The 25,055-nt window shown below is 43.9% G+C and overlaps 1 protein-coding gene across 1 annotated transcript in view; it reads right to left on the bottom strand.

Annotated features, from left to right (window-relative positions):
- Window positions 1-25,055, bottom strand: part of CIT (citron rho-interacting serine/threonine kinase) — a 168,116-nt gene that overhangs the window by 66,422 nt on the left and 76,639 nt on the right. The window contains exons 11-19 of the mRNA XM_044244172.1: window positions 20,352-20,457; window positions 19,294-19,437; window positions 17,833-17,952; window positions 12,388-12,558; window positions 12,092-12,142; window positions 11,297-11,350; window positions 8,375-8,515; window positions 6,457-6,582; window positions 3,000-3,095 (exon numbers count right to left, since the gene is read on the bottom strand). Coding sequence (XP_044100107.1) covers window positions 3,000-3,095; window positions 6,457-6,582; window positions 8,375-8,515; window positions 11,297-11,350; window positions 12,092-12,142; window positions 12,388-12,558; window positions 17,833-17,952; window positions 19,294-19,437; window positions 20,352-20,457 — 1,009 coding nt within the window. The remainder of the gene's footprint in view (window positions 1-2,999; window positions 3,096-6,456; window positions 6,583-8,374; window positions 8,516-11,296; window positions 11,351-12,091; window positions 12,143-12,387; window positions 12,559-17,832; window positions 17,953-19,293; window positions 19,438-20,351; window positions 20,458-25,055) is intronic.

Raw genomic sequence — 25,055 nt, 5'->3', positions numbered from 1 at the left:
CTGGACCAGGTACGCTCCCTTTTATGGGGTGCTAAAGCAACGAAGCACATTTTCAGGGTGACTCGTGCTCAAAATAAAACCTCAACTTTGGGCCGTGATGGATACCAACAGGAGTTAGAGAGGAACAGACCTCTATCAACAACACACACACCTCCGCTTTAATAGGGCTCAACTGGCAGAAGGACGAACAAGAAGAAAGATGCATGAGAGGGAAGCAAGGAACTTGAAATGAGAGAACCACTGCAGACATTTATATACCAATTTAAGACAGAACACAGCTTATGGACAAGAAAGTCAATATATTCACCCAAATTACAGAATAAATTTTATGCATGGCTATTTTCATCATGCAAGTGGACTACTGCATATATATTCTTGTAACATTCTGGAAGTTGGTTTATTCTAAAGATCAAAGTTGGGAAGCCAGTAAGAATTCAAAGGATCAGTATATAAAGTTTAAAAATATACTGAGTAGGGGGTCACACTACAACACTTTGATGTCACTTCTGGGTTATTTTTCTGTATTTTTTTTTTTAATGAAAAATAACCAGAAGTAACACCAGGGGTCAAAAACAAAACAAATAAAAAAACCCACAAAGGTCCCAGGGGGGTGATGATCATAGTGCTGTGTGGGCATATATATGTTTGGTTCTCTAAAAAAGGAACAGAGGATACCAAAAAAATCTATAACAGGATCATCACAAAAATTAAAAGCCTCCTATTAATATTTAGGGGAAGGGGAAGACATATTTAAAATGTAATGACCGGGCGCCTGGGTGGCTCAGTGGGTTAAGCCGCTGCCTTCGGCTCAGGTCATGATCTCGGGGTCCTGGGATCGAGTCCCGCATCGGGCTCTCTGCTCAGCGGGGAGCCTGCTTCCTCCTCTCTCTCTGCCTGCCTCTCTGCCTACTTGTGATCTCTCTCTGTCAAATAAATAAATAAAATCTTTAAAAAAAATAAATAAAATAAAAATAAAATAAAATAAAATGTAATGACCAATGTCTGACTCTCGGGAACAAGAGAATTGATTAAAGGCTTGGTCCAAAGTCATAATGAAAATGTGATGGATTTTAAAAGGAAATAGATAAGTTGGCATTTTTTCTGATTACTAAATTTATTAATAACTGAATTGAAACAATTTTAATTATTGAAGGAATTTCAATAATTGGAATAATAACCAAATTTAGTATTTTATACAGTGGGCTAGATTATTTAGGCCAGTCTTTCTACGGAAAATGATTTAAAATGTTAGATAAAACATAGAAAACATTTTTCCCAAAATTGGCAAGACAGTAAGAAATTAGAGACAGGGGGCACCTGGGTGACTCAGTCATTAAGCTTCTGCCTTTGGCTCAGGTCATGATCCCAGCATCCTGGGATCAAGTCACACATCAGGCTCCCTGCTCAGCTGGAAGCCTCCTTCTCCTTCTCCAGCTTCCCCTGCTTGTATTCCCTCTCTCACGGCCTCTCTCTCTCACTGTCTCTCTGTGTCAAATAAATAAATAAAATCTTTAAAAAGAAAGGAAGGAAGGAAGGAAGGAAGGAAGGAAGGAAGGAAGGAATTAGAGACTAAAATTCTAAGTGAAAGCAGAAACCTAGAGAGTTTAGATCGGCACAAAACTGTTTTTAACTTGAGGTATTTGCTGAACCAAATAAACTTGAACTTCACTTTTAATAGCTGTAAAAGGTAAGAAGAGAGAGAAGTCTAAGCCCACGGCCACCCTCAAAGGGGGCACATATTTCCATTCAAAGCCTCAAAGAATTCCCAACAATAATTTTCTAAGGAAAATGAGCAACTGACCAAGCACACAAGAAGACAGCCACCATGAAAAACAAGAAAGAGAAACAACAGAGCAGAATCAGACCTTCAGATACATCAGATACTGGAATTATCAAATAAAGAATATAAAACAACCATGTTGATGTGTTTAAAGAAGTAAGAAAAGCTTAAAAATGAATGCAGGGAATAGAAAATTATTGTCTTACATAATCTAGTAAACTTGGGAAGGAGCCAAATAAAATGTCTAGAAATCAAAAATACAGTAACTGAAATTTAAAACTCAGTGGATGGGTTAAATAGCAGATTTGACAGGTAAGAATTAGTAAAATAGAAAACCATCCAGAACTTACCCCCAATGTGCATCAAGAGATAAAGAAATGGAAACTATGAAAACAAAAAATCATATGTAATGCCCATTCAAACTCTCAAAAAGAAAGAAGGAAGGAGAAGGGACAATATTTGAGATACAGTGACCAATAATTATCCAGAACTGATAAAAGATACTAATATATTTTAAAGTCCTATATATCTCAAGCAAGATAAATAATCAATCTGCATTTAGATATATCACAGTAAAATTTTGGAAAATTAAAGACTGGGCAAAATTTTAAAAGCAGCCAAACAAAAAAAGAGCAATGACTGTCAAAGAAAGCAAAGGTTCAACTGACAGCTAACTTCTCATTAGAAATAATAAGTCAAAAGACAATGGAGTGACACCTTCAAAGGGTGTCCTAAAAAATAAGTGCCAACCCAGAATTTTATCCCCAGGCAGAACATTTTTCAAGAATGAGTGTGAAATAAATATACTTTTAGACCCACAGAACCGGGACCTTGTCACCAGTAGGTCTTTGCTAAAGAAAGTCCTCAAGGATATACTTTAAACCAAAGGAAAAGGTTCAGGTCTGAGATGCAGAAAGGAAATTAAAGCAAAGAATGGTGAGTCTGTGGCTAACTTGAAATTATCATGGACTGAATGACAGTGGGGTGAAAAACACATTAAAAATAAAACAGAGATTAATAATTCAAATATATATGTATGTCTTTTTGAACATCCCCCACATGGGTTAATATCTCAACACCTCCCACCATGGCCTGAGGACAGCATTTACCCCAAACAGGCATTGGGTCTAGCAAGAAGGAGCCCAAAGTGTCCCAGAAGAGAGAGAAGCTAGGTCATGCCAGAGGGAGAATGCCAAGGAAAATCAGAAAGTGTGTTTACTTTAATTTTTTCCTCGTAGTGCTGTTCTTTCTGTTTCAGGTGCACCTCTAGATGCTGGGCGGAGACCTGGGCCTCGCGGTGCTTCTCCTCCAGCTCCTGGACACAAAGGAACAGACGGTCAGGTGTGCAGAGGGAAAGACATAGTTCAAGTGTGTTCGACATTCACGGGAAACATGACTTTGGCACTGGTACCACAAGCAACAGGCACATGTTCCTTCATGACTAGCCCTAAGGCTCTTGGGAAGGAAACCACCACCGATCCTTGGCCCTGGGGTTTCCGGGTCCAAGTATTCAAACACATACACACACAGCTGGGGGGCTGGGATCAGAACGCTGTCAGTGTGACAGGTCAAACAAAGGCACATCTTCATCTGTGCACAGAGAATGGACAGTCACAAGGCAACATTTGAAAGTTTAGTGCAGCACAAAGCCCCTGTCCACTGCCTTGAGCCTCAGGCCATTTTCACTGTCATAACAGCCTTAAATGAAAATAAGTAATTTCAATTTCTTTTAAACTGCAAGTTATTTTATTATGATAAAAAAATTTGTATTTTCCTGATTAGCAACATGATTGCTCACCCTAGCGATGGAAAGTAAAGAAATGTTACAATTCAAACACTTTGAGGGTTGAATCATTTTTGTTTTAACTGACTAGTATGTGGAAAAAGTGAGTATCTGGAGATGCTACTATGGTATCATGTTTATAGGCTACAGTGCTAATGGGAGCAAAGTAGAACATAAAATACACTGATATTAATGACCTAAATATGTATGCATATATATTAAAGATGGGAAGAGAATTTGGAGTGATATAAATAGTTCAGATTCAATATTCCCCTCGTTCTAAGATTTCTGCTTTTAAACAAAATCGTTATTCATTTGAAAATTATACCAATTCATTTGCCGATGGATTATAAACTGATCTTATAAAAGGCAGCATTCAATCTACTGAAACATTCTCTAAATGCAGATCTCTGCATCCACATTAATTCTTATGAATCTGGACCCATTAGTTAATTACTAATATCAAAAGTCACTATCCCAAGTTTTCATCTCTTCACAGTTATGAAATTTTTCCTTGAAGTGGAAGTAATTATGAAAATTTTGAAGAATGAGGAAATTATACAGGATATGTCGTTAAAACGGGGGAAAAATAGTTCCAGATTCACATGCACATAAAATGTTACTGATTAAGCTTTTGAAATTCTAAAGCCTACAAGCATTGACTTTGCTTCGGGGGCCAGTACAGTGTTCAATTTTAAGACCAGGTGCACAAGATCTATTGCAGTTTAACAGATGTGATCTTGAAACGTTGAATGTAAACAGGATTTTAATTAATAAAAACATACTTTAAGGGCTTTATGTGCACTAAAGGATCTCCTGCAATGACTTCTTTCATTAAAGCAAAAGACTTTGCCATAATGAGAATGCCAATTACCTGTTTTGAAAAGGTCTTATCAGAATAGCAAATATTTTAAAGCAAATGACATTTTGGGATCTGTTTCCAAGCACCATCATCATATGGCAGTAGTAAGGACCCCCTTCTGCCCACGTCCTGGGTACTTCACAGTCTAAGCACAGGTTTCTTGAACAAAAGGCACTTTCCGATAAAAAAAAAAAAGGTAGTCAGGCAGGTGGCAAGATACCCTTCAAACAAAGAAATGTTTACTTTTTCTTTAGGTTAGAAATCGCTTGATAATCATCTTGTCTGAGTTTTGGTCCTCCTAATAGAGCACAGGAATGGAAAGCAGAGTCTAAAAACGGGTTAAAAAAAAAAAAAAACTCAGATCCCTGGACCTGAAGACTTGAAGACCCAATTTCTGGTCTATATGTGAATGGAAGTTAACAACACAGAATCCAAGAAGGGAGAATGCTCTACTCCTACATTTTAATTGCAAGCGAATCTTTGGAAAAGCAGATATTCTAAATCTGACTTCTTGGTGGTTTGGCATTTTTTGTTGTTGTTGTCATTTTTGTAAAACATTATCTTTTCTCTATGTATCGGATCAAACTCTTCAGTCCTGTTATGCAAACATGGTTCTTCACTGCTACATTTCCAGCTCCTAGAACAGTGCTTGGCACATAGTAGAAGCTCATTAAATATTTGTTGAATGAATGAATGAACACATCACCATTAAACAGAGAAACACTTTGCAACCACAAGAGACTTAACCACTTCGTTTGCACCAAGCAAGGGACAGCGGTGGTGGGATCTCAGTAGGATCTAATTTTACTCACGGTAAAACTCACACACTTGACAGTCGCCAAGAGAAACTTTGATGATGGAACAAGAGAACAGAAAGGGTAGACTAACAATCACATTTGCCTTTGTGTGCAGACGTATATACAAAGACTGTGTTAAAGCAAAACAATTCAACCAATTTCTCTTTCACCTGTTCACTCAAGAGCATCCATATCTTCATGAATATATCAAACACAGGTAAAGTTTTGAAGGGTTTGGGGTTTTTTTGCGGGTTTTTTTTTGGGGGGGGGTTTGGTATTAAGGATAGGTCTGTAAGTTGGCCATTCTTGAGTTCATATAGTCGCAGGTGACCCACTTCTCAGAAGTGATACAGAGAGACACAGAGAGAGATGCACCGGCCTGCGCACCACCTCGCCTCCTTACGGTGGAAAGGAACAATCGACCACTCCAGGGTCTCTCCTAGGGGCAGGGAGAAGGGGGCTATGAAAAGATTCCATGTCATCGCTAAGACTCCCATGCGTGGCACACATTCCAGGCTTTGGGACTGAGATCCAAGGACAGTCCTTTAAAAGTTCACCTGCCTAAGACAAAAACCTCACCATATCCACAAGTAAGTAGCACCCAAGCCGGGCTTCCTTGATGAAGTTAATTTGGTCACCAGAGCCGAAAACAGAATCATGAGGCTTTACAAACCTAAAAAAAGACTTTCTACATCTAAGGAAATTAAGGGGGGAAAATAATACTAATAACCAACTGTAGCAGAGAGAGTGAGTGGGTGAACGCAGATCTATGACAAATACTACTCTGAGAAAAACAGCCCTGCATGACTAATTTCTGTCTTCTCCAAAAGCAAAAATCTGGGTTTGGGTTTTAAAGGTCTAAAGCCCCACCATTTTGCAAACTGCCATTGCAACGTTAACAGCCATACAAAACTCTGCCAATAGAAGTACATCAATGCTCCTGTAAATATGTATTGGAAATGACAGAGGATGCACATTCATGTTTTAAAATGTCAGGCGGTAGCAAACAGAGCGGAAAAGTAATATTTACGGATCTGTTACCGGTGCCGAGACGTCCAACATTTGGTTACTCATGCTATCCTAGCATGGGGCCGACACTGAAGCCGCTTCTCTCCATTCACCTACTTGGTGATACCTCCCCTGGGTGATGGCGTTCCGTTCCTCTTTTCACCCCCTTCCCTCTGTGACCTCTAACCTGTTGTCTTTTAACTTTTCAGCTTTTGTTCCTGCTCACCAGAATTTTATCAGCCATCTGCTGGATCTGTTGGGATTTTGTCTGGATGTCATCCTTCAGTCTGTTTTCTCTACGCTCCATGGTCTCTAGCCTCTTTACCTTGTTCTCCAGAGAATGGCGGCGTTCCTGTAGATCATGAATCAATCAGAGAGTTTTAATGGAGTAACCGCTATGGGCACAGCGCCTGCACCGAGGGAGAGCGCCCTCGAGAAGCATACGCGCAAGGCAGGAAGAGAAGTCTTGGGCGCCCGAAGCAACGGTGAGAAAAGAAGATTCTAGAATCCAAGTACTTGGTTGTGTTGGGTTACAAGAGTGCATTCATTCATTCAAATATTTACCAAGCACCTACTATCTGCAAAGTATCACACTAGGCATCACGGAAAATACGGAGAGGGAGCCGACAGAATTCCTGCCCTTGGGAAAGATAAGACAAACACAAAGAAACATAATAGAGGTTAAGATGGGTAAGAGCCATACAGAAAATCGGGTTCAGAGGGCGGTGGGAGGTTGCAGGCGGGAGAAAGTCCTTTTCGCCGAAGGAGCCAAAGGGAGAAGTCACAGAGATGTGAGCTTTGGAGAGTGCTGGGATACCCAGGCTGGACTGGGGAGGGCAGGAGGGGAGGGTGGAAGGCCCTTCAGACAAAGGCCGATGCATTTGCACAAATATGGAGGAGGCAGGGAGCTGGTGAGGCCGCAGGAGAAGCCTCCGGCAGCTAGAGCACAAGATGAGTTAGGGGACAGAGGAGAGAAGGTAAAAGGGCGCACTAGTGGGTCGAATGGCGCCGAGTTTCACATACCAAGTTCGGGGTGCACACAGGACACAGAGAAGCTCTGAAAGCTCTGGGATGGGGCAGGGGGTGCTGATGAGTCTCTGGCTGAGACCAGTGAGTCTTATGTCAAATGAGCCAGTGGGGAGGAAGGGAAGATGGAGAGTAGAGGGCCCCGAAATGACTAAGTGTGCTCAGCTAAGGGAAGGAAGGCCTGGGCTGTGAGAAAGCCCACAGAAATGGCAAGTGGGGTGAATGGGGGAGAGAATGTGGCTGGATTTATAGGATCGAATGGCAGGGAGCAAGGAGGAAAAGACGATGTCAAGGTTTCAAGCCTGGGGTGACCAGACGAGTGACACTGGTCCTGACTGGCATGAGGAGATTAAGAAGGGAGCCCCACTCATAGGGGAAGATACTGAGTTCACTCTAGATTTGATGCACCCGTCAGCACCAGGGCAGGGGAAGGCAGAGGGCCCGGCAATGTTGGGGGGGGCAGGGGGAGGGTTAAATCAACTACGATCTGTTCTCTGTGACAATCACCAAAATGGTGAGGGAGGTGGAGGGGAGTCAGGGGGAAGTGTTACTTTTTATTCTCTGTTCTTCAGTACTGTTCAAGTTTTCTACAATAAGAAGACACTCATGTGTTTCCTGTATAATTATATCAAATATTTCAGCAACAACAACAACAACAAAGAATTGGAGGGAGAGAAGAGGCCCAAAACATGGGCCCTGGGGGGCCATCGACAAACAGGTAACATCTGAAGCCTTGAAAGGTAATGTTATTAAGTCTGTGGGAAGAGGCAAGGAAAAACAGGGATGCGGAGGGAAGAGAAAGAGAAACTTGAGGGAGAGTGTTACAGTTCACGGACTGAAACGTGAATCCCCCGCAGGTTCCTGAGGCCAGAGGAAAATGAACAGAAAAGCAGTGTTCTTATCAGGACATCTTTCTACTTGAAGCTGCTGTGACCAGTCTTTTCTTCCCCTTTGGGGAAAAACGCTGCCAAGCCTCTTGGGTTCCAAAGGGATTGGCAGAAGGGAAAGCGGTTCCGCAGTGTCGTCTTCTCGGCTCGGCCCAAAGCTGGTCGGCTGCTCGCGGGCGGCCACGCCGGGACCCAGACTCAGTCCAACACGGGCTGAGGACCCCTGCTCACCTCGGCCTCCACCAGCTTCTTTTTTATGCCTTCGGAGGAGTCCTCCCGGTTCTGCAGCTTCTCCAGCTCACGCTCGGCCCGCTCCTTGGCCTGGCGGATATTCTGCAGCAGCTCGGTGGCCTCTGTGCTGGCTTTTACAGCCTACCCGGGGCGAAGGAACAGGAGAAAGAGGGCCAAAGTCATTCACATAAAAAGATGCTGGCGATCTCCTCAATGGGAAAAGTCAGGCAATACTGAGTGTATACGTACCAGATCGATTTTCAAAACCCATTCACATTCACTTTATTCTGCATTTCTTCTCCATTAAAGTGCATATATATATATGCATACATGTATATATATACACACACACACATATATACTATATATTATAAAATGTATTCTATTATATATAATGCATTCTAAATTCAGTGATGTTTATATATATTATATTTAGAATTTAGAATGCATTATATATAATAGAGAATTTAGAATGCATTATATATAATACATATTGTAATAATATAATAAATATTATTTATATATGTGTATATATATGTAAACATCACTGAATTTAGAATGCATCGTACAGTTAAAATGGACAGCAGTTTTTCCTTCTTGGGGTGCACAGATAGAGTGTCTAATAATCATTAGTATCTTCGATTCAATGCAACATAGTAAATGCAAACAGAAAGGCCTAGCAGGACTTATCTACCCAGGTGTGAATGTATTTACCCTCCGAGCATTAACTTTCTCCTTATTTAGGGGCACCTGGTGGCTCAGTGGGTTAAAGCCTTTGCCTTCGGCTCAGGTCATGATCCCAGGGTCGTGGGATCGAGCCCTGCATCCGGCTCTTGGCTCAGCAGGGAGCCTGCTTCTCCCTCTTTCTCTGTCCGCCTCTCTGCCTACTTGTGATCTCTGTCAAATAAATAAATAAATAAATTTTTTTAAAAGTTTCTCCTTAGTTAATTATCTCATTTGCTAACTTTCCTTCAGGGAATCTGTACTACTTTTATTAAAAAACAGGATAAAAACTGTAAGCTTTTCTTCAACCTATCAAAGTCTATAACAACCATAGAGTTCACTGGTAATTCACAAATCCCCGCTTAAAAAGAAAACAAAAGAAAAAGCTACACCTTTTGAAGTTAATTTTCGTTTGGATCCTAATGACACTGCCGCTCTTACAGCATCATAGCACAGATCTGAGAGTAAGAAACCAACAGTCTCACACTTACTGGCTTTGAATTATAATTTTAAAAAGTCGAACTTCAAGAAAACTTCATCTTTGAGACTAGCACTGTCCAACATGGGAGCCACTGGCCCCAGGGAGCACTTGCAATGTGACTGGAAAATTTATTTTTAATGTAACTTATGTTTGATTCATTTAAAAACTGAAAGAGTATAAATGTTTTAATATCGGATACATGCTGCAATGGTATTTTGGCTCTATCGGATTAAATAGACTGCGTTATTCAAATAAAATCACCTGTTTCTTTCTGCCTGTTTAAGGTGGCTACTAGAAGATTTAAAATTACACCAGTAGCTGACACTCGTGGCTTGCATCATACTTCTGATGGAGAACACAGTTCGAGATAAAAACGGGTATCCTCATACAAACATCTAGCTGAAAGAGGGCTATGAAGGTTTTCATTGGCCATCTCCAGGACAGGTGAGAAGGAGGCGGATGACTGGATGACAATCAAAATGTAGTCTATCCACACAACGGAATATCACACAGTCTCTAAAGAGAAGGAAACCCTGCCCCACGGTACAATGTGGAGGAACCTCTAGGACATGATGCGAAACGAAATGAGGCAGTCACGGAAGACCTAATGCTCTATGACGCTACTCCTCAGAAGGCTCTAGAGCAGCCCAAATCACAGAAAGAGAACGAAGAATGGTGGTTGACCAAGGGCTAGGGGGAGGGAGGAAGGAGAATCAGCAGGTCAAGGGTTTCAGCTTTGCCAGATGAAAAGGTTCCAGAGATCCTCTGTGCAGCAACGTGAATACACTTAACACGACCAGACTCTATTCTTAAAATGGCTAAAATGGCCAGGGTGCCTTGGTGGCTCAGTTGGTTAAGCATCCGACTCTTGGTTTCAGCTCAGATCATAACCTCATGGGTCGCGAGATCGAGCCCCGAGTCAGGATCCATGCTCAGCAGGAGTCTGCTTAAAGATTGTCTTCCTCTGCCCCTCCCCCAACTTGCACGCACAGCAAGGATGCACGCGCTCTTTCTCTCTCAAATAAATAGATAAATCTTTTTTTAAAAAATGGTTAGGATAGTAAATTTAATGTTGTGTGTTTTTCACCACAACTTTAAAACAACAACTACAACAAAAAAGAGTAAGAAGAGGCTCTAATAAACCAAGCTAGGAAACACAGGGCCGTCTTTGCTGGGACAGGCATATCTCAGAACCACGTCCATTCTGGGCCATGCATTAGCATTTCCAGAGTTCAGCCAACGGGAGGGTCATTAGCCCCAACTATACAGGATGCCTTAAAACAAACCCACCCCCTCCCCAACCTGGAGATGACTCCCCGGCTCCCCCAGGCTTCGGGTGGGCAGTTTCACACTGAAAGCCGTCTGGGCCATGAACAACACCTGCTTCTCTTACAAATGTGCAAAACAGGGAGCCTGGCCCCCTTAAGGGAGAGAAGCTGGCCTCTTGGCCTCATGGGTTCTGTCATAGTATAATTAGAACTTTTACTTGAGAGTCTCACGCAGCTTGGGTTTTTAAAAATAAACACAGCTGACATGTGTCAAAAGGAAAAACTATATTCAGAACTCTGATATTTTCAGGTAATAACTCACTCCTCCTTCATTTTCCTCGGTGCTGGCTGACTAATTCTGTCTTTTTCATCTTTTGGGCTCCAGGACAAGGCAAAGAAAAGTATTTGGAAATGAGGGGTAAGTTCCAAAAAAAATCACCTCGGGCTTACCTTTTCCAGCTTCTCTTGGAGCTCCTGAATTTTGAGCTGTTGCTCAGCATTGATCTATAATTAAAATTTCAAGAAATAAAGCAAAAAATAAGGTGGCGTGAATGGCTGGCTACATTTAGTGCAGTGCTATTGTCTGAAGGTTTCTATGGGGTCTTTCTGTTCTGTTTTCCAGCCCCCACTAATGGAGAGAAAGAATAGAGACCTATCAGAGAAATCTTTGAATGTCTCCATGAAAACCTCCATGCTACTTTCCTAGAACCAATAATACAGAAATGGCAAGAGAATCAAAGTTGCCCAGTGCCTTAAGATTACAGAAATGTTCAACTATGTTTTATTAGGCGTCTCAGTTTGTATGTTACTGTGATCAGACATGATAAAAAATGAGGTATCTTTCATCCCTATAACAACAGTTAAAGCTAAATGTGGTTGCCCAGAGATGGACAGTCAAAATAAACCTGCTAGAGAGTTCTCTATCCATTGCAAGAGAATTGTTAACCAATGTCTGGCAGTGAAGAGTAACATTTAAAAGATTATCAGGCCCCTGAGTGGCTCAGTCAGTTGAGTGTCTTACTCTTGATTTCGGCTCATGATCCATTCTGAGACGGAGCCCTGCGTTTGGTCTCTACACTCAGTCCGAGTCTGCCTGTCCCTCTCCCTCTGCTCCTCTGCCCCAGCCCACCCCCATTCCCACATGTGTGAGCTCTCTCTCTCAAATAAATAAATAAAATCTTAAAAAAAAAAAAAAAAGTTTACAGACTGTCTACCAAATATAGCAGGACCAGTAATGGAAAATACCTTCTCCAGTTTGGAATAATCCCCCACTTCAGGCTTCCCTTGATCCTTAGCCTGTAATTTAAGAGATAAAACATATTTTCTTGATCTCTACAGCCAGATGATGATGATGATGATGATAATAATAATAATAACTACATTATATTCTATTAAAAAAAAAAAAAAAAGACCAGGAGCTTTGCAGAGTACTCCCTTATTCCCCAAACATACACTCATTAAGCTAGTAGTCCCTTGATTCTCACTAAGATCAGCCAGGAGTTCTACCCCAAAAACAGCCTTCTGAGAGGCGGCTTGGCTACCTTCATTAGTTTATGCTGACATTCTGTCGCTTTCCGCTTGAACTCTTCAGCAGCGAGCCGAGACTCTCTCAACTCCGATTCATAGAGATCACTCCGTCTCCTTGCCGAAACAAGGTCCTCTTCCAACTGATTCATCATCAACCTCATTTCTTCCACTTGAGCCTGGTACTCCTAAAGAGCAGGCAAGGGAAGAAAGGCAAACTTTAGAATTCCTTAAAAAAAAAAAAAAAAAGGCAAGCAGTGAAGACAGAAGACCATGGACCAATGGGAGGGAAGCCGCACGTTGAAGACAGATTGGCAGGGTACGGTCCTAGAGAAGAGATGGATCAAAAGGGACAGAAGGGAGAGGTGTAGGGAGGGTGAGGAGGGAGATAAGTATATTAAGTCTTTAAACTAACTTAATGTAGGTAGGAGCACCTGGTTGGTTCAGTCGGTTGAGTGTCAGACTCTTGGTTTCAGCTCAGGTTATCATCCCTGGGTCGTGAGATCGAGTCCTACATGGGGCTCCACACCCAGCATGGAGTCTGCTTGGGATTCTTTCTCTTTCTCTCCCTTACCCTCTACCCCTCCCCTCACGTGCTCTCCTCCTCTCTCAAATAAATCAATAAAAATCTTTAAACTGTTTTAACATAGATTATGTATCATTAGTGACACCATTTGGAACATGTGTACCTGTATCTAATAAGAGCCTTTGAGCAAATAATACCACACAAGCAGCACAGAACCTGAAGGCGTTTGCAACCCAGGAGAGCTTAAAAGGGATGTTCTTTAAACAACCAGGATAAACTGCTTACATGTAGCTTTCTTCCAAGGGTAATCATTTATACAGATTTGTCCTTTAGAAGTCATGTGCTCCTAACACAATTAGACATGGTACTAGTTTTAAAATTAACCTTTCAGATGGCGCAAGGGGTAATTGGAAATCTCGGTGGAAAGAATCTTGGAAGGTGAAACTCATCATGTCGGTTTCTGACCATTAATTTCTCTGGGACCAAAACTGAATGATGGACTTAACATTGCTCTTGAATGCAAGTCACCCTGAAATTTGGAAGAGTCAGAAATGCTGGCTCTGGTCAAAATAACTTGTGAGCAAAACTCCAGAGAAAGAATTATCTTGTTCCTTCGAGCAAACCTTTAAAGTGATCCAAACGGCCTGACCTTTTCCAAAATGAATTTCTAAAATCAAAACAGAACATTTGAATTGGTTTTTCAAAATTGGATTTACCAAGAGAAATGATTCTGAAAACTTTGGGGCAAAGTATAAAAATATTCTGTTAGCAAAATCAAAAAGCATATGCATATGGGGATTATGAATGAACATGTATCCAATCCAAGGTGACTCAGGGTGGGGGGAAGGACTTAAAATGAAAAGAATAAAGAATTGGGTCAAGACCATCTTTGATATTCACAATATACAGTGAAAATCTCTAAGATCTGTTCTCCCAGGAAATCACTGAAGAGGTATCAATTAAGCAAGGACATGTTTTGTTTGTTTGTTTGTTTGTTTTTTTAAGATTTTATTTATTTATTTGACAGAGAGAGACCACAGGTAGGTAGAGAGGCTGGCAGAGAGAGAGGGAAGCAGGCTCTCTGCTGAGCAGAGAGCCCAATGCGGGGCTCGATCCCAGGACCCTGAGATCATGACCTGAGCCGAAGGCAGCGGATTAACCCACTGAGCCACCCAGGCGCCCCAGCAAGGACATGTTTTTAACTGGTAAAAATAATAATAGATTTTTTAAATAATAGGATCTAAAGCAAACCTTTCATCCAACTGTAATAGGCAGTCCCTCAGGAGCACACTAAAGCAGAGGTAATGTTCTTAAAGAAAACTAGATAGTTTTCATGCAAGCACACATCTCTGTATAATTGGGAGATGAAAATAATGAGCCCTGAGTGCAGCATGGTCTCATTTCGCTGTGCCCACCCATAAGCATACTATTATTGAAGGTCAGTCCCAGAAGTTGTGGGGCATTAGGCTGTCTGTGGAGTGCACACAAAGTGGCTGATGCTGGGATCCAGAACCAAAGGTCTTCACAACCTGCTTACAGTTATCTGAACTGAGACAGTGGAACATGAGCCGGGTTATGTGAAATGACGCATCCTTTACTTGAATCCTTTATTTTCTGGCCCTTTTGGCCAGGGTTGGATTATGACTTTTGTGGCTCTGGGCACTGTGCCTCCCTGGATCCCCTCCTCCATTTAAAAGAAAAAAAAAAAAAAGCATTAAAAATCATATTTTATGGGGCGCCTGGGTGGCTCAGTCCATTAAGCGTCTGCGTTCGGCTCAGGTCATGATCCCAGGGTCCTGGGATTGAGCCCTACATCGGGCTCCCTGCTCAGTAGGGAGCCTGCTGCTCCCTCTGCCCCTCCCCCTGCTCATGCTCATGCTCTCTCAAAGAAATAAAATCTTTTTTAAAAAATTATATTTTACAATGGCATTCATATAGAGACAAAAACATGAGTATTATCTGCAAAAACAGTTTCTTTGACCTAAAAGCTCACTGTTTTTCTTCTCACTAAAAACAAGAACAAAAGACGTGTAAGCCTTTTATGGGTGCCTTAAAGTACTGCTGGCTTGCTCACAGGAACAAACCCTAAGCTCTAGAGGAAGCAAAGAGCTGAGAGAAAATCTTGGGCATCTTTTACCCTCAAGCTCCTTTTTCTGTCTGGAATTTCTGTCGGCAAGAGGGGTAAGTGATTTTTGTGTTTTGTCAAGAGCAAGGACAGAGTGTTGTTCTTTCCCCTCAACATTTCTTTTTCCTGAGCTGTCGGCGCCCACGGGGAGAAAGGCCAGAATCAGACAACATCTCTATCAGCCATCTGAGCTCTTGGGGTGCCCAGCTTGCTACAAGCAGCAAAAGGAATTCTACCTCATCTGTTGAGTCACTGTTATAATGCTGCCTCCTTCACGGAAATCCTCTAAATCCAACAGCTGACCAAATCCCTGCTTCAGGAAGAGTATGAGAGAAAATAACTGGGTCTGTTTCCAAGGAGAGCTGAGAGACAGTGTTCGCGTCTTGGCATGGGATGGACTGTCAGTCAGTGCTGAGTGGGATCAAGATGGGGAACCGTGGACACCCTTCGAGGTCTGCCCTAAAGTATGTCTTCTGAATGGAGCCTCAGAGTTTTGTGGGAAGAAAGACATACTCTTACTCCAACAGAAATCCCAAAACGCCAACACCTTCTGCGTTACTCAAACTTCATTTTCCTTCCTGAAGAAGGGTCAAGGTTCATCAGCCATCCTAGTAATGGTATATGAATCAAGCAATCACCTGAGACTCTTAGGTGTTTCTATCATGAACCAAATGCAAACACTCTTTAGGGGGTGGCTAAGCATAGCACAATATTCAGAAAATTAAAAAATGAATAGCTGTGCAGAAATTAGCTTTGGAGAGAAAACATCGGGGGAATAAATGCCAACTCTGGGAGGAGTTGACAAATCACAAGCCGAACCCTAGGAGTCTGCTGAGAAGCAGGAAATGCTTTTTCCTGGACTGCAGACATCCTGGTCTCCCAAAACTCAGCAAAAGCCAATTTAATAAATCCGTCTTCCGATGAGAAAGAAAATCAGAAGCGGAGAAGTTTTTTGCCCCGCCCTCTGCCCCGGTGGAACTTTCAGCAGTCATTAAATCTAAAACTCCACATGTATGCCAACTGTGGTAGGAATCATCAAAGACATCTCTTTGAACTCAACCACCAGCATGTACCTTTTCAAAATGTCCTGAAAATTCAGTTTCTATGGAAGTCATGGCCACCAGCTGCTCCCTCTGGTGGCCAAATGCGGCTTTCATTTCCCCCAGGATGTCCCCAAAAGCAAATCTCCAAACACATTGAACTAATGAGAGAAAAAGAATCCTGTCCCTTGAAACTTTCAGGATGAAAACCTATGTTGATAAAAGGTACAATGAGTCAACTGTCAGAGCAGATTTTTCCAATTCTATGTGTAACCTTCAAAAATCTCTAAGATTAATATCCGTGTCCAGAACAGATTGCCAACATTACCTTTGCAGGTTTGTTTATAATGTCTTAGTCAAGCAAGAGGATATTAACTGATCAGTTTCAAATAGTAAGGTGGTCCACAGATTGTGCCAACAAAAACTCTAAAACATTCATTCTTTCTTTAGGGAAAAGTTAACAGATCAAATGATTTGTGGGAGTCTCCTGCATTAGCCCTCTCACCCTTCCCTCCCCACGATGGCTAAGTCTGTGCTACTCGGGGACAAAAATGTTCATTCCCATCACTGCTTCCATTAGATGTTCTGAAATGAATGAGAGTTGCCTGGCAGCTGATAATTCAGCTCTCCCAATCGTTCACTGCCATCTCTTCATAAAAGTTTCTATTTACAGTTTCTTCAAAGGACCAAAAAAATCCATGCTAAAAAGGAAACAATAAAGCAAAATAAAAATGAACCATCCAGAAAGAAAATCCTTATAGAAAAGAAAAAAAAAAGAGAGAGTGACAGACAGAGAGTAAGTAGGATTTTTAAACATCTTGATTCTCTTTTCTGAACACTCAGGGGATGGCTTTCTGCAGATTTCCCAGGTTAATTCTGATGTGGCCTTTGTCTCTCAAACGCTTCTTCTCTCTATATATACAATTTAAACTATGTAAGATCCTGGCTTCAAAGCGCCTGGGTGGCTCTCTAGGTTAAGTCTCTGCCTTCGGCTAAGGCCATGATTCCCGGGGTCCTGGGACTGAGACTCTTCAAGGAATGTGCTCCTCCTCTCATTCCTGCTCTCTCTCAAATAAAGAAATAAAATCTTAAAAAAAAAAGGAAAGAAAGGAAGAAAAGAAATAACCTGGCTTCCCTCAAAAACTTAAAGTGCCCCTGAAAAGCTATAACAATATTAATTTTTTTGATGGTCTAAAGCAGAAATAGGCAAACTTTTTCTGTAAAAAGCTAGATAGCAAGTAACTTCTGCTTTGTAGGCCATATGGTCTTTGTCACAACTACCCACCCTTGCCACTGTAGCATGACAAGCAACCATGGACACTACATAAATGAATGGGCATGGCCGTGTTCCAATCAAACTTTATTTATGGATGCTGGAATTTGAATTCTACATAATTTTCACATGTCATGAAATACTCTTCTTCGCTTTTTTCCCCCAACCAGTTAAAAATGCAAAAGCCATTCTTAGCTCATGGCTGTGGAAAACGGGGGGTGAGCCAGATTCGCCCCACAGGCCACAGTTTGGCCACTTTTGTTCTAAAGCTACACCTTTAATTGAAAAGAGTGGCCATGATGGGCTGCAGACTTCAAAAGGAGCTAGAACAAGCGCTCCACCATTTATATAAACCGTGGAGAATCCACAGTTTCCAAATGACCTACATAGCTCTCTCTCTGCCCCCACCCTCCTTCCCTCCCCCTGCCCCTCCCGAAACACACCTCCCCTGGAATTAGAAGTCCGAGGTGCCGCCCCGTGGCCCAGCAGCCGTCATACCTGCTCTTTGATTTCCTGGAGCTTCCGGCTCTGCTCTCGGATATCATGAAGAAGCTGCAGTGCTTTGTCATCCTCCTGGGACACCTCCATCCGTGCTTGCTCCAAACTTCGCTTTAAGCTCTGAGGAAAGCAAAAATTTTAATAGGGGTACCCTGTGGTTCCTGCTCGGTTGGAAAAGATTCATTAAGGGAGCTTGCAAGCTGCTTCGCAGACACCAAGACGCTTTCAGGTGACAGAGCAAAGTTGACAACTTCCAGTTGGTTGCTGGCTCCGGCTTTTTCATCCTGTAAAACCCCTCGGGTTCAAGAAACATCATCTCAACCTCTGTGTTCTCTCGGGTCCGGCCTGAAACTGCAAACCAGCATCAGAACCTGCCTCCTACCTCTGTCTATCTCTCCTGGCAGATACTTACTTGTGTGTTTGGGACTGAAAACCAGCAGGATCCCTTAGCCTTTCGTTAAACCACCACTGGGAGGGCTACGAAGACTTTTCTGGAATATCAGGGACTAGAGGACTCCCGGGTATAGATCCCTCTTTCAAAGTAGCAATAACTTCCTTCTCACCTAATTGCCATTTAAGACCCCAAGGAATCTAATTCCACCTCCTGGCTTACGTTTTCTGGACACCTTTCATCCATAAGTTTCCCTCAACGCTTCAGTGGCACTGAAATACAGATCTGAAACACATATCTGAATAACTTCACCCACCACTGAAAGGCAGCCAAATCTGGAATGGAAACATAGCAGTTATTCTTAATCAGCCACGTTCTATAGATTTCCTCTCCCTTGTGAAAAAACTGGAAAAATGTGTGATTCAACTTCTTAAGACTGTTTAATTGGCCACATTAAAAAAACACCTGAATGAAAAATTTAACGAGACAATGGAGAAGACGGTCTACTCTTATGAGGGAAAGGAAAAACAAAAACAAAACAAAACCAAAAAAAGTCATATGGTAAATAATGCGCGAGAGCCTGGGTTTTTGTTTTTTGGGTTTTTTTTTTTCCTTTTGTTTTTTACAGGCTGAGTTTTTTCGTTGCTGCACTGGTTCTAAGCAATGGAAAAGAGATCTCGGGCAGATTCAAAATACATGTTCCTGTGCTCATTTAGGAGTCGGGCTCTTGAGGCTGCGGGTGGTCGACGGGATACAGGCCAGAGAGGCTGGGATGAGAGGCGCTCGGCCCCTTGGCCGCTCGCCGTAGTGACATCGAGGCCCGCGTCCAGGCTCCGCAGCCTACCTGGACTGCTGGAGCCCAGTCCTCACTGTTCTGGGACCTCCCGCCTGGCTCTGGCTACCCTGCCAATCACACAGCTTGCCTGGGAACACTCCCTCCCTCTCTCTCACTCTGTCTCTACGCTCTGCCATCGGCTGTGATGTGCCTCATGAAGCCGTCACGAAACAGGATGAGACACACACAACAGCAAGGCCGCCTCCAAGGAAAGGGGGCTTTGGGGAAGGCTCACACTGCATTCTGTGATGTAGGTGGCAAGGTCCTGCTCCAGGAGGGATCTCTGAGTCTCAGAGGCCTTCAGCTCCACCTCCTTCTGACTAAGAACAGCCTCCACCTCTGACACTCTCCGATGTAACCGGGTCATTTCCTGCTCCATCTGAAACAGACACATCGACAGGTTAAAAGGGCCCGTGGAGGTCCGTTAGGAGCAATCAAATCTCAAGCAGCCTCCGAAACCACCTGGTGGCTTGGGCTGGCACTAAAGAGCCAAAGGTTGGGAAGGAAATACCATTGCTTCTTCGCCCGGGGGGGTGCACAGTTCTTCGTAAGGACAGTCACCAATGCTAAGTCACTCCTCTCATCCAAGACTCGGTTCACACTTGGTCACTTCTCTAGCCCAGTGAGCAAGGAAGCCACAATCACCATTTTTCACCTGTATGCTTTTTGGGTTTGGTTGGGTTTTTGGCACGTGTCACTTTAATTTTATCCCAAATCCATCTTGATCCCCCCCATCTCCTTGCAAAGATCTAGAGGACCAATCCCGGACAGGGCAAGGAGATATGTATTCGTCTGCACTCTTAGAGGAGTCCCAGGCAAGGAGTGGGTTTTAGGAGCTTCCAGAGAGCTGCCCTGGGGCAGGAACAGTGAGCGTTAAGAGACGTTGAGCATAGTCAACACAGTGGCCGCAGTTACATAAGCAGGAGGCTTAAAGGACTAAGAAGAGAGACTTCGCATCACTCAAAGCAGATGGGAGGCATCGCGGCCACAGGTGAGGACCCACGTCACCTGCCGGAAGAAGCAGACATCGGGCTGGGTCATGCTGAGGAACGGGCCGTTCTAAATCCAGGGCCTCCTCTGGTTAAGATTTAAAGGATTGACGGCAATGTCAAGGCCTGAATTCATCTCCCTCTGAGCTGCTGGAGGCGAGACTTCAGCGAGGGAGGGAGCGCCTCGCCTGCTCGGTATGGGTCAGGTGGCTCAGTGCCAGCAGCGGCCCCGGGCGGCTCCCTTGGCATACATTGACGGGAGGATCCTGGAGCAAGGAGGGAGGCCGGCTGCGGAAATAAATACCTTGTGACACTTGTCCTGGGAGTCTTGCAGCTCTTTGCTTTTGATGAGAAGTTTCTTTTCCATGGAGCTAGTCTTGGCAGGGGAGTCCAGACTTGACACGACAGACCTAGATAAGAAGAAAGCCAGCGTCAAGGCGGCCAGCAGGTGGTTCGGAAAAGCTGCTTTCAGAAACTGCGGCAGAGATAAGGGACCTGCCAGGGTTCTGCGGCCGTCCACAGAGCTGGTTCGAGAAGCTTCTGATGACCTCAAGGCCACGAGGCAGAGAGGTGGATGGAAGCAAGAACTCTGGCTGACCTGGGTGTAAACTCAGTCGCCATGGACCTGAGGCAACGCTTCAACCTCTCAGGGACCTGGTTGCCATATCTGTGAGATGGGACAATGAAGGGACCTCTCAGAGAGGGGAGCATGAGCATTAAACACACGGCGTTGTGCCTACCTGGCTTCTTTCACCTACTCACGGAACAGATACGCACTGTGCCCCTGCTCTGTTCCAGGTACTAAAACAGCTACGAACAAGACAGCCAGGGCCCTGGCCTTCCCAGAGCAGAGCGCAGACAGCATGCATCAGGTAACTCACAAACAAAAAGTTACAGACGATGCCAAAGAAGGACACAGAGGGCTATGGTGTGAGAGAAGGAAATGGGTCAGGGACTTGGTCTAAGCAAGGGTCCCCAGGAAGGGCCTCTCTGAGTGGTGACATCTGAGCTGGGACCTGAAGGATAAGGAGGTGCTAGCCATCCAAGTTCTGGAAGGAAACATGCTCCAGGCAAGGGGACTAAGATGCAAAGGCCCTGAGGTGAGTGAGCTTACACAGCAAGCACCTGACAAACATCATCAGTAACAATACTGATCAAATTACTGGTTCTTCTAGCCCCAAAGCTAACCAATCTGGTTCTCTTCCGTTTTATAAAAGCAGCTAAAGCAGGTGGCTGGGTGGCTCAGTCAGTTAAGTGTTTGCCTTCAGCTCACGTCATAATCTCAGGGTCCTGGGATAGAGCCCCACGTTGGGCTCCCTACTCTGCGGGGAGTCTGCTTCTCCCTCTCCCAACTCGCGTTCTCGCTCGTTCTGCTCTGTCTCTCTCTCTCTCTCTCTCAAATAAAAAATTTAAAAAAAAAAAAATAAAGACCAAAACCCTAGCTAATGCTTATTATGGTGAGCCAAGTAAGTCCCCCACCCCCAACTTGTCTGTGTCCTGATCCCCGGAACCTGTGAATCCATTACTTGGCATTGAGTCAAGGGACTCAAAAGGGACTTTGCAGAGGGGCTAAGGTAAGAGTTCTGAGATGGGGAGATTATCTTAGATTTCTGGGCAGATGTGATGTTATCACAAGGGTCCTTCAGAGACAAAAGTAGAGGAGGGAAGGGAATGTGACAGCAGAAGTCAGGTCAGGGTCAGAGAGAGAGAGAGTCAAAGATGCGACACGGCTAGCTTTGAAGGCAGAGGAAGGGGCCCGGAACCAAAGAATCTGGGTGGCCTCTAGAAGCTGGGAAAGGTAAGGAAACCGATTCTCTCCTAGAGGCTCCACAGAGCACAGCCCTGTCTACACCCTGGTTTCAGCCCAGAAAAACCCATCTTGGATTCCTGGCGTCCAGAACTCCAAGGTGATAGTTCATGCTGTTTTAAGCTACTTATTTGAGGCAACGTGTTACAGCAGCAATAAGAGACTGGTACGCTTCCTAAGCACAGACTACACACAGGGCTCCAGTCTGAAGCTAGCTGGGTCTTAACTCTTTATCCTCTATCATTCTATGAGGCAAGCTGCCAAGTGGCAAATGATCTCTGCTGGTCTCTACGGAGAGCTGGAGGTCAGGACAGGCACACCTGACAGAGTGCCCAGGATGGCACCATGAAAAGAATGCAGCATGGCCTCCCGAGAGGGTGGTAGAAGGAGACCGTCTCCACAGAAAGGAGGCGCTTACCCATACATGTATATGCCACTCACACACTCTGCCTCGTCCCGAGAAGCAGTGAGTTATGGGTGGAGAGGATACCTCTCACTCAGGGCAGCTGCCCTCGGATATTGGCACCCGGGGCATGATGAACCCTGGGGTGGGTAAAAGGTAAGGGGAGAGGAATAGCCACCAGAGTTCTTGGGCTCAAGGGACATGTGACAGAGCCCACCACCGCCCCACATGCCCATCTTTGTTGCCTTGGTAACAGGGTTGCAAGAGCCGGTCATCGGTGAGCACTCACTTCTTACCAGCGAGTGAAATTCTGCTCTCTGATGCCCCAAACTACTTCCTGGCCTACATGAGGTCTGTTTCCTGCAGCAACTTAGCCCTCTCTCCCTGGCCCAGTGGCAAGGGCTGGCACACGGTAGGGCCGGCCGGCTGGCTGTACCCCATGACGGCTCCCTACATTCACGCTGCAGTGGACACCCAGAGGCATGCTGCTCTGTTCAAAATCTGACTCTGCCACTCAGGGAGCCTCAGTCTCCTCATCTGTGAAATGGAGATAATTCTCAACCTACTTCAAAGAGTTCTTGTGAGGGTTAAATGAGATCAGCTGGATATCACCTTTGGTGCAGCGCCTGACACATTATAAGGGCTCAATAAATGTCAACCATGGCTACCGTCATTGTCATTTCTATCATCATAACCCATGCAACAGTGTAAATAAATACTACATGCCTCACAGGCCTAGAACGGTTGTTTGAAATAGTAAAACTCGGGGGGCTGAAAGTATTCCGTGCTATTATTCACATTAAAACAAATGTTGATTGTTCACAGAAATGGGCAAGAGGGATTGAAATCCAGAAACAAAATTTTTGACAGCACTTTGGGCAAAAAATTTTAATCTAGTTCTAGAGCTCTCACTAGCCTATTTTCTATCTAAAATCTAGCCAAAACCCACACACATGCACACTTTTTCTTTTTAATCTGATATGAAATGCGTTGCTTGGCATGACCTTGGGCTGCCTTTGCTACTTCCTATATTCCTCACTTCTCTGTGTTGGGTAGGCTAGAGGAGACCCAAACCGTCCAAGAAGGGAGGGATGATCCACACATGGGGTCCCCGGTCCTTTAGTAATCAGGAGACACCCACATGTCACTAAGTTACACCCTGACCTGGGTCAGCGACGATAGCAGAGGCCATAGCTCTTTGCGCCTGAACACAGCACCTTCTAGAAGAACGATTACAGGGGGTGCATGATGTTGGGGTGGGAAGTGGCCCCAAGACTTGATAACAAATGAAGGACAGGATCCAGCAGTATTTACTTTTTAAAGTGCGTTGCTGTAGGTATAAAAGCTGATTGCTTATTCAAAAAAAAAAACAAAAAAAAGCATTTCTCGGTCACTCATTAATGAGGCCCAGAATCAAGGGGATATGTGCGCCCCCACCCACCTGCACTCATGGGAGACCGTCAGACAGCTCTCCTCGCCTCCTGAGATCCAGGTCCCTCTTTTTATTTTGATAGCTATTTTGATGCTTGACAAATGTTCAATGTTTAGAAGTTCTAAGTACAGCAATTAAGAGCTCTTCAGAATAAAGGTGCTAAAGAAATCTCTCTCTCTTTTTTTTTTTTTAGAATAAGTAAAAATCACACCTAAAAAAAAAAGCTATGGTAAGAATGCCGGTACTGAACCCAGACTGTACCTAAGGCTGGAGGAATGGAGTAGGGGTAAAGGTCCTCACAGCTTTCTGGAACTTCCCTGGTCTTCAGCCGGGCTGCACATTAGAATCACCTGGGAAGATTTTATAAAATACTGATGTAAGGCAGTGAAAATATTCCACAGGATACTATGATGGTGGGTCCAGGTCCTTACACATTTGTCCAAACTCATAATCCACACACTAACAGTGAGCTCTAAGGTCAACTGTGTGATGATGATGTGTGCCTGTAGGTTCCGCAACTATAATGAGAAAACCCTCTTGGTGGGAGATGTTGGTGATGGGGGAGGCTGTGCCCATTTGGGAGTAAATAGGAAACCTCTACACCTCTTGCTACTATCGCTGGGAACCTAAAACTGCTCTCAAAAGTATAAAGTCTTATAAAAAACAACAACAAAAGACCCTGATATACAGGACCCAACTAGACCAATTAAACCAGAGACTGACTGGGAGAGGGGGCCAGGCAGCGCCATTTTATTAAGCTCTCGGGTGATTCTAACGTACAAAGAGGATTGAGAAGCAGGATGCTAATTAGAAGAAAGCACCTGCAATTTCAGGTCTAGGGATTTAAAACTCATGGTATGACTGTCCCCAGCATTCGGCTCGAGGTGGCATTTTGGCCAGGCCACTTGGTACTGGTGCCTTTTGGTCACTCCTTGAGTGGGATCACAATTCTGAAGTTCATCATGGTGGGCTATGAATTTCAAGACAATGTGCAGATTTCAGACAGTGATTAAAGATATTCTTTTTTTTTTTTTTTTTTTTAAGAGTTTTTTTTTTTTTTTTTTTTTAAAGATTTTTTATTTATTTATTTGAGAGAGAGAGACAGTGAGAGAGAGCATGAGCGAGGAGAAGGTCAGAGAGCGAAGCAGACTTCCCATGGAGCTGGGAGCCCGATGTGGGACTCGATCCCGGGACTCCGGGATCACGCCCTGAGCCGAAGGCAGTCGTCCAACCAACTGAGCCACCCAGGCGTCCCGATTAAAGATATTCTTACCCTTATTTTTAATACGTCACTATGCCATTTCCATGAATTACTTCTGTAAGAGAAACATACTAGAGACAGATATGGCTCAACATATTTGTATTC

Source organism: Neovison vison, chromosome 3, assembly GCF_020171115.1.
Source record: "Neovison vison isolate M4711 chromosome 3, ASM_NN_V1, whole genome shotgun sequence".
Taxonomy (NCBI): domain Eukaryota; kingdom Metazoa; phylum Chordata; class Mammalia; order Carnivora; family Mustelidae; genus Neogale; species Neogale vison.
This window is presented reverse-complemented; position numbering and strand designations above follow the sequence as displayed.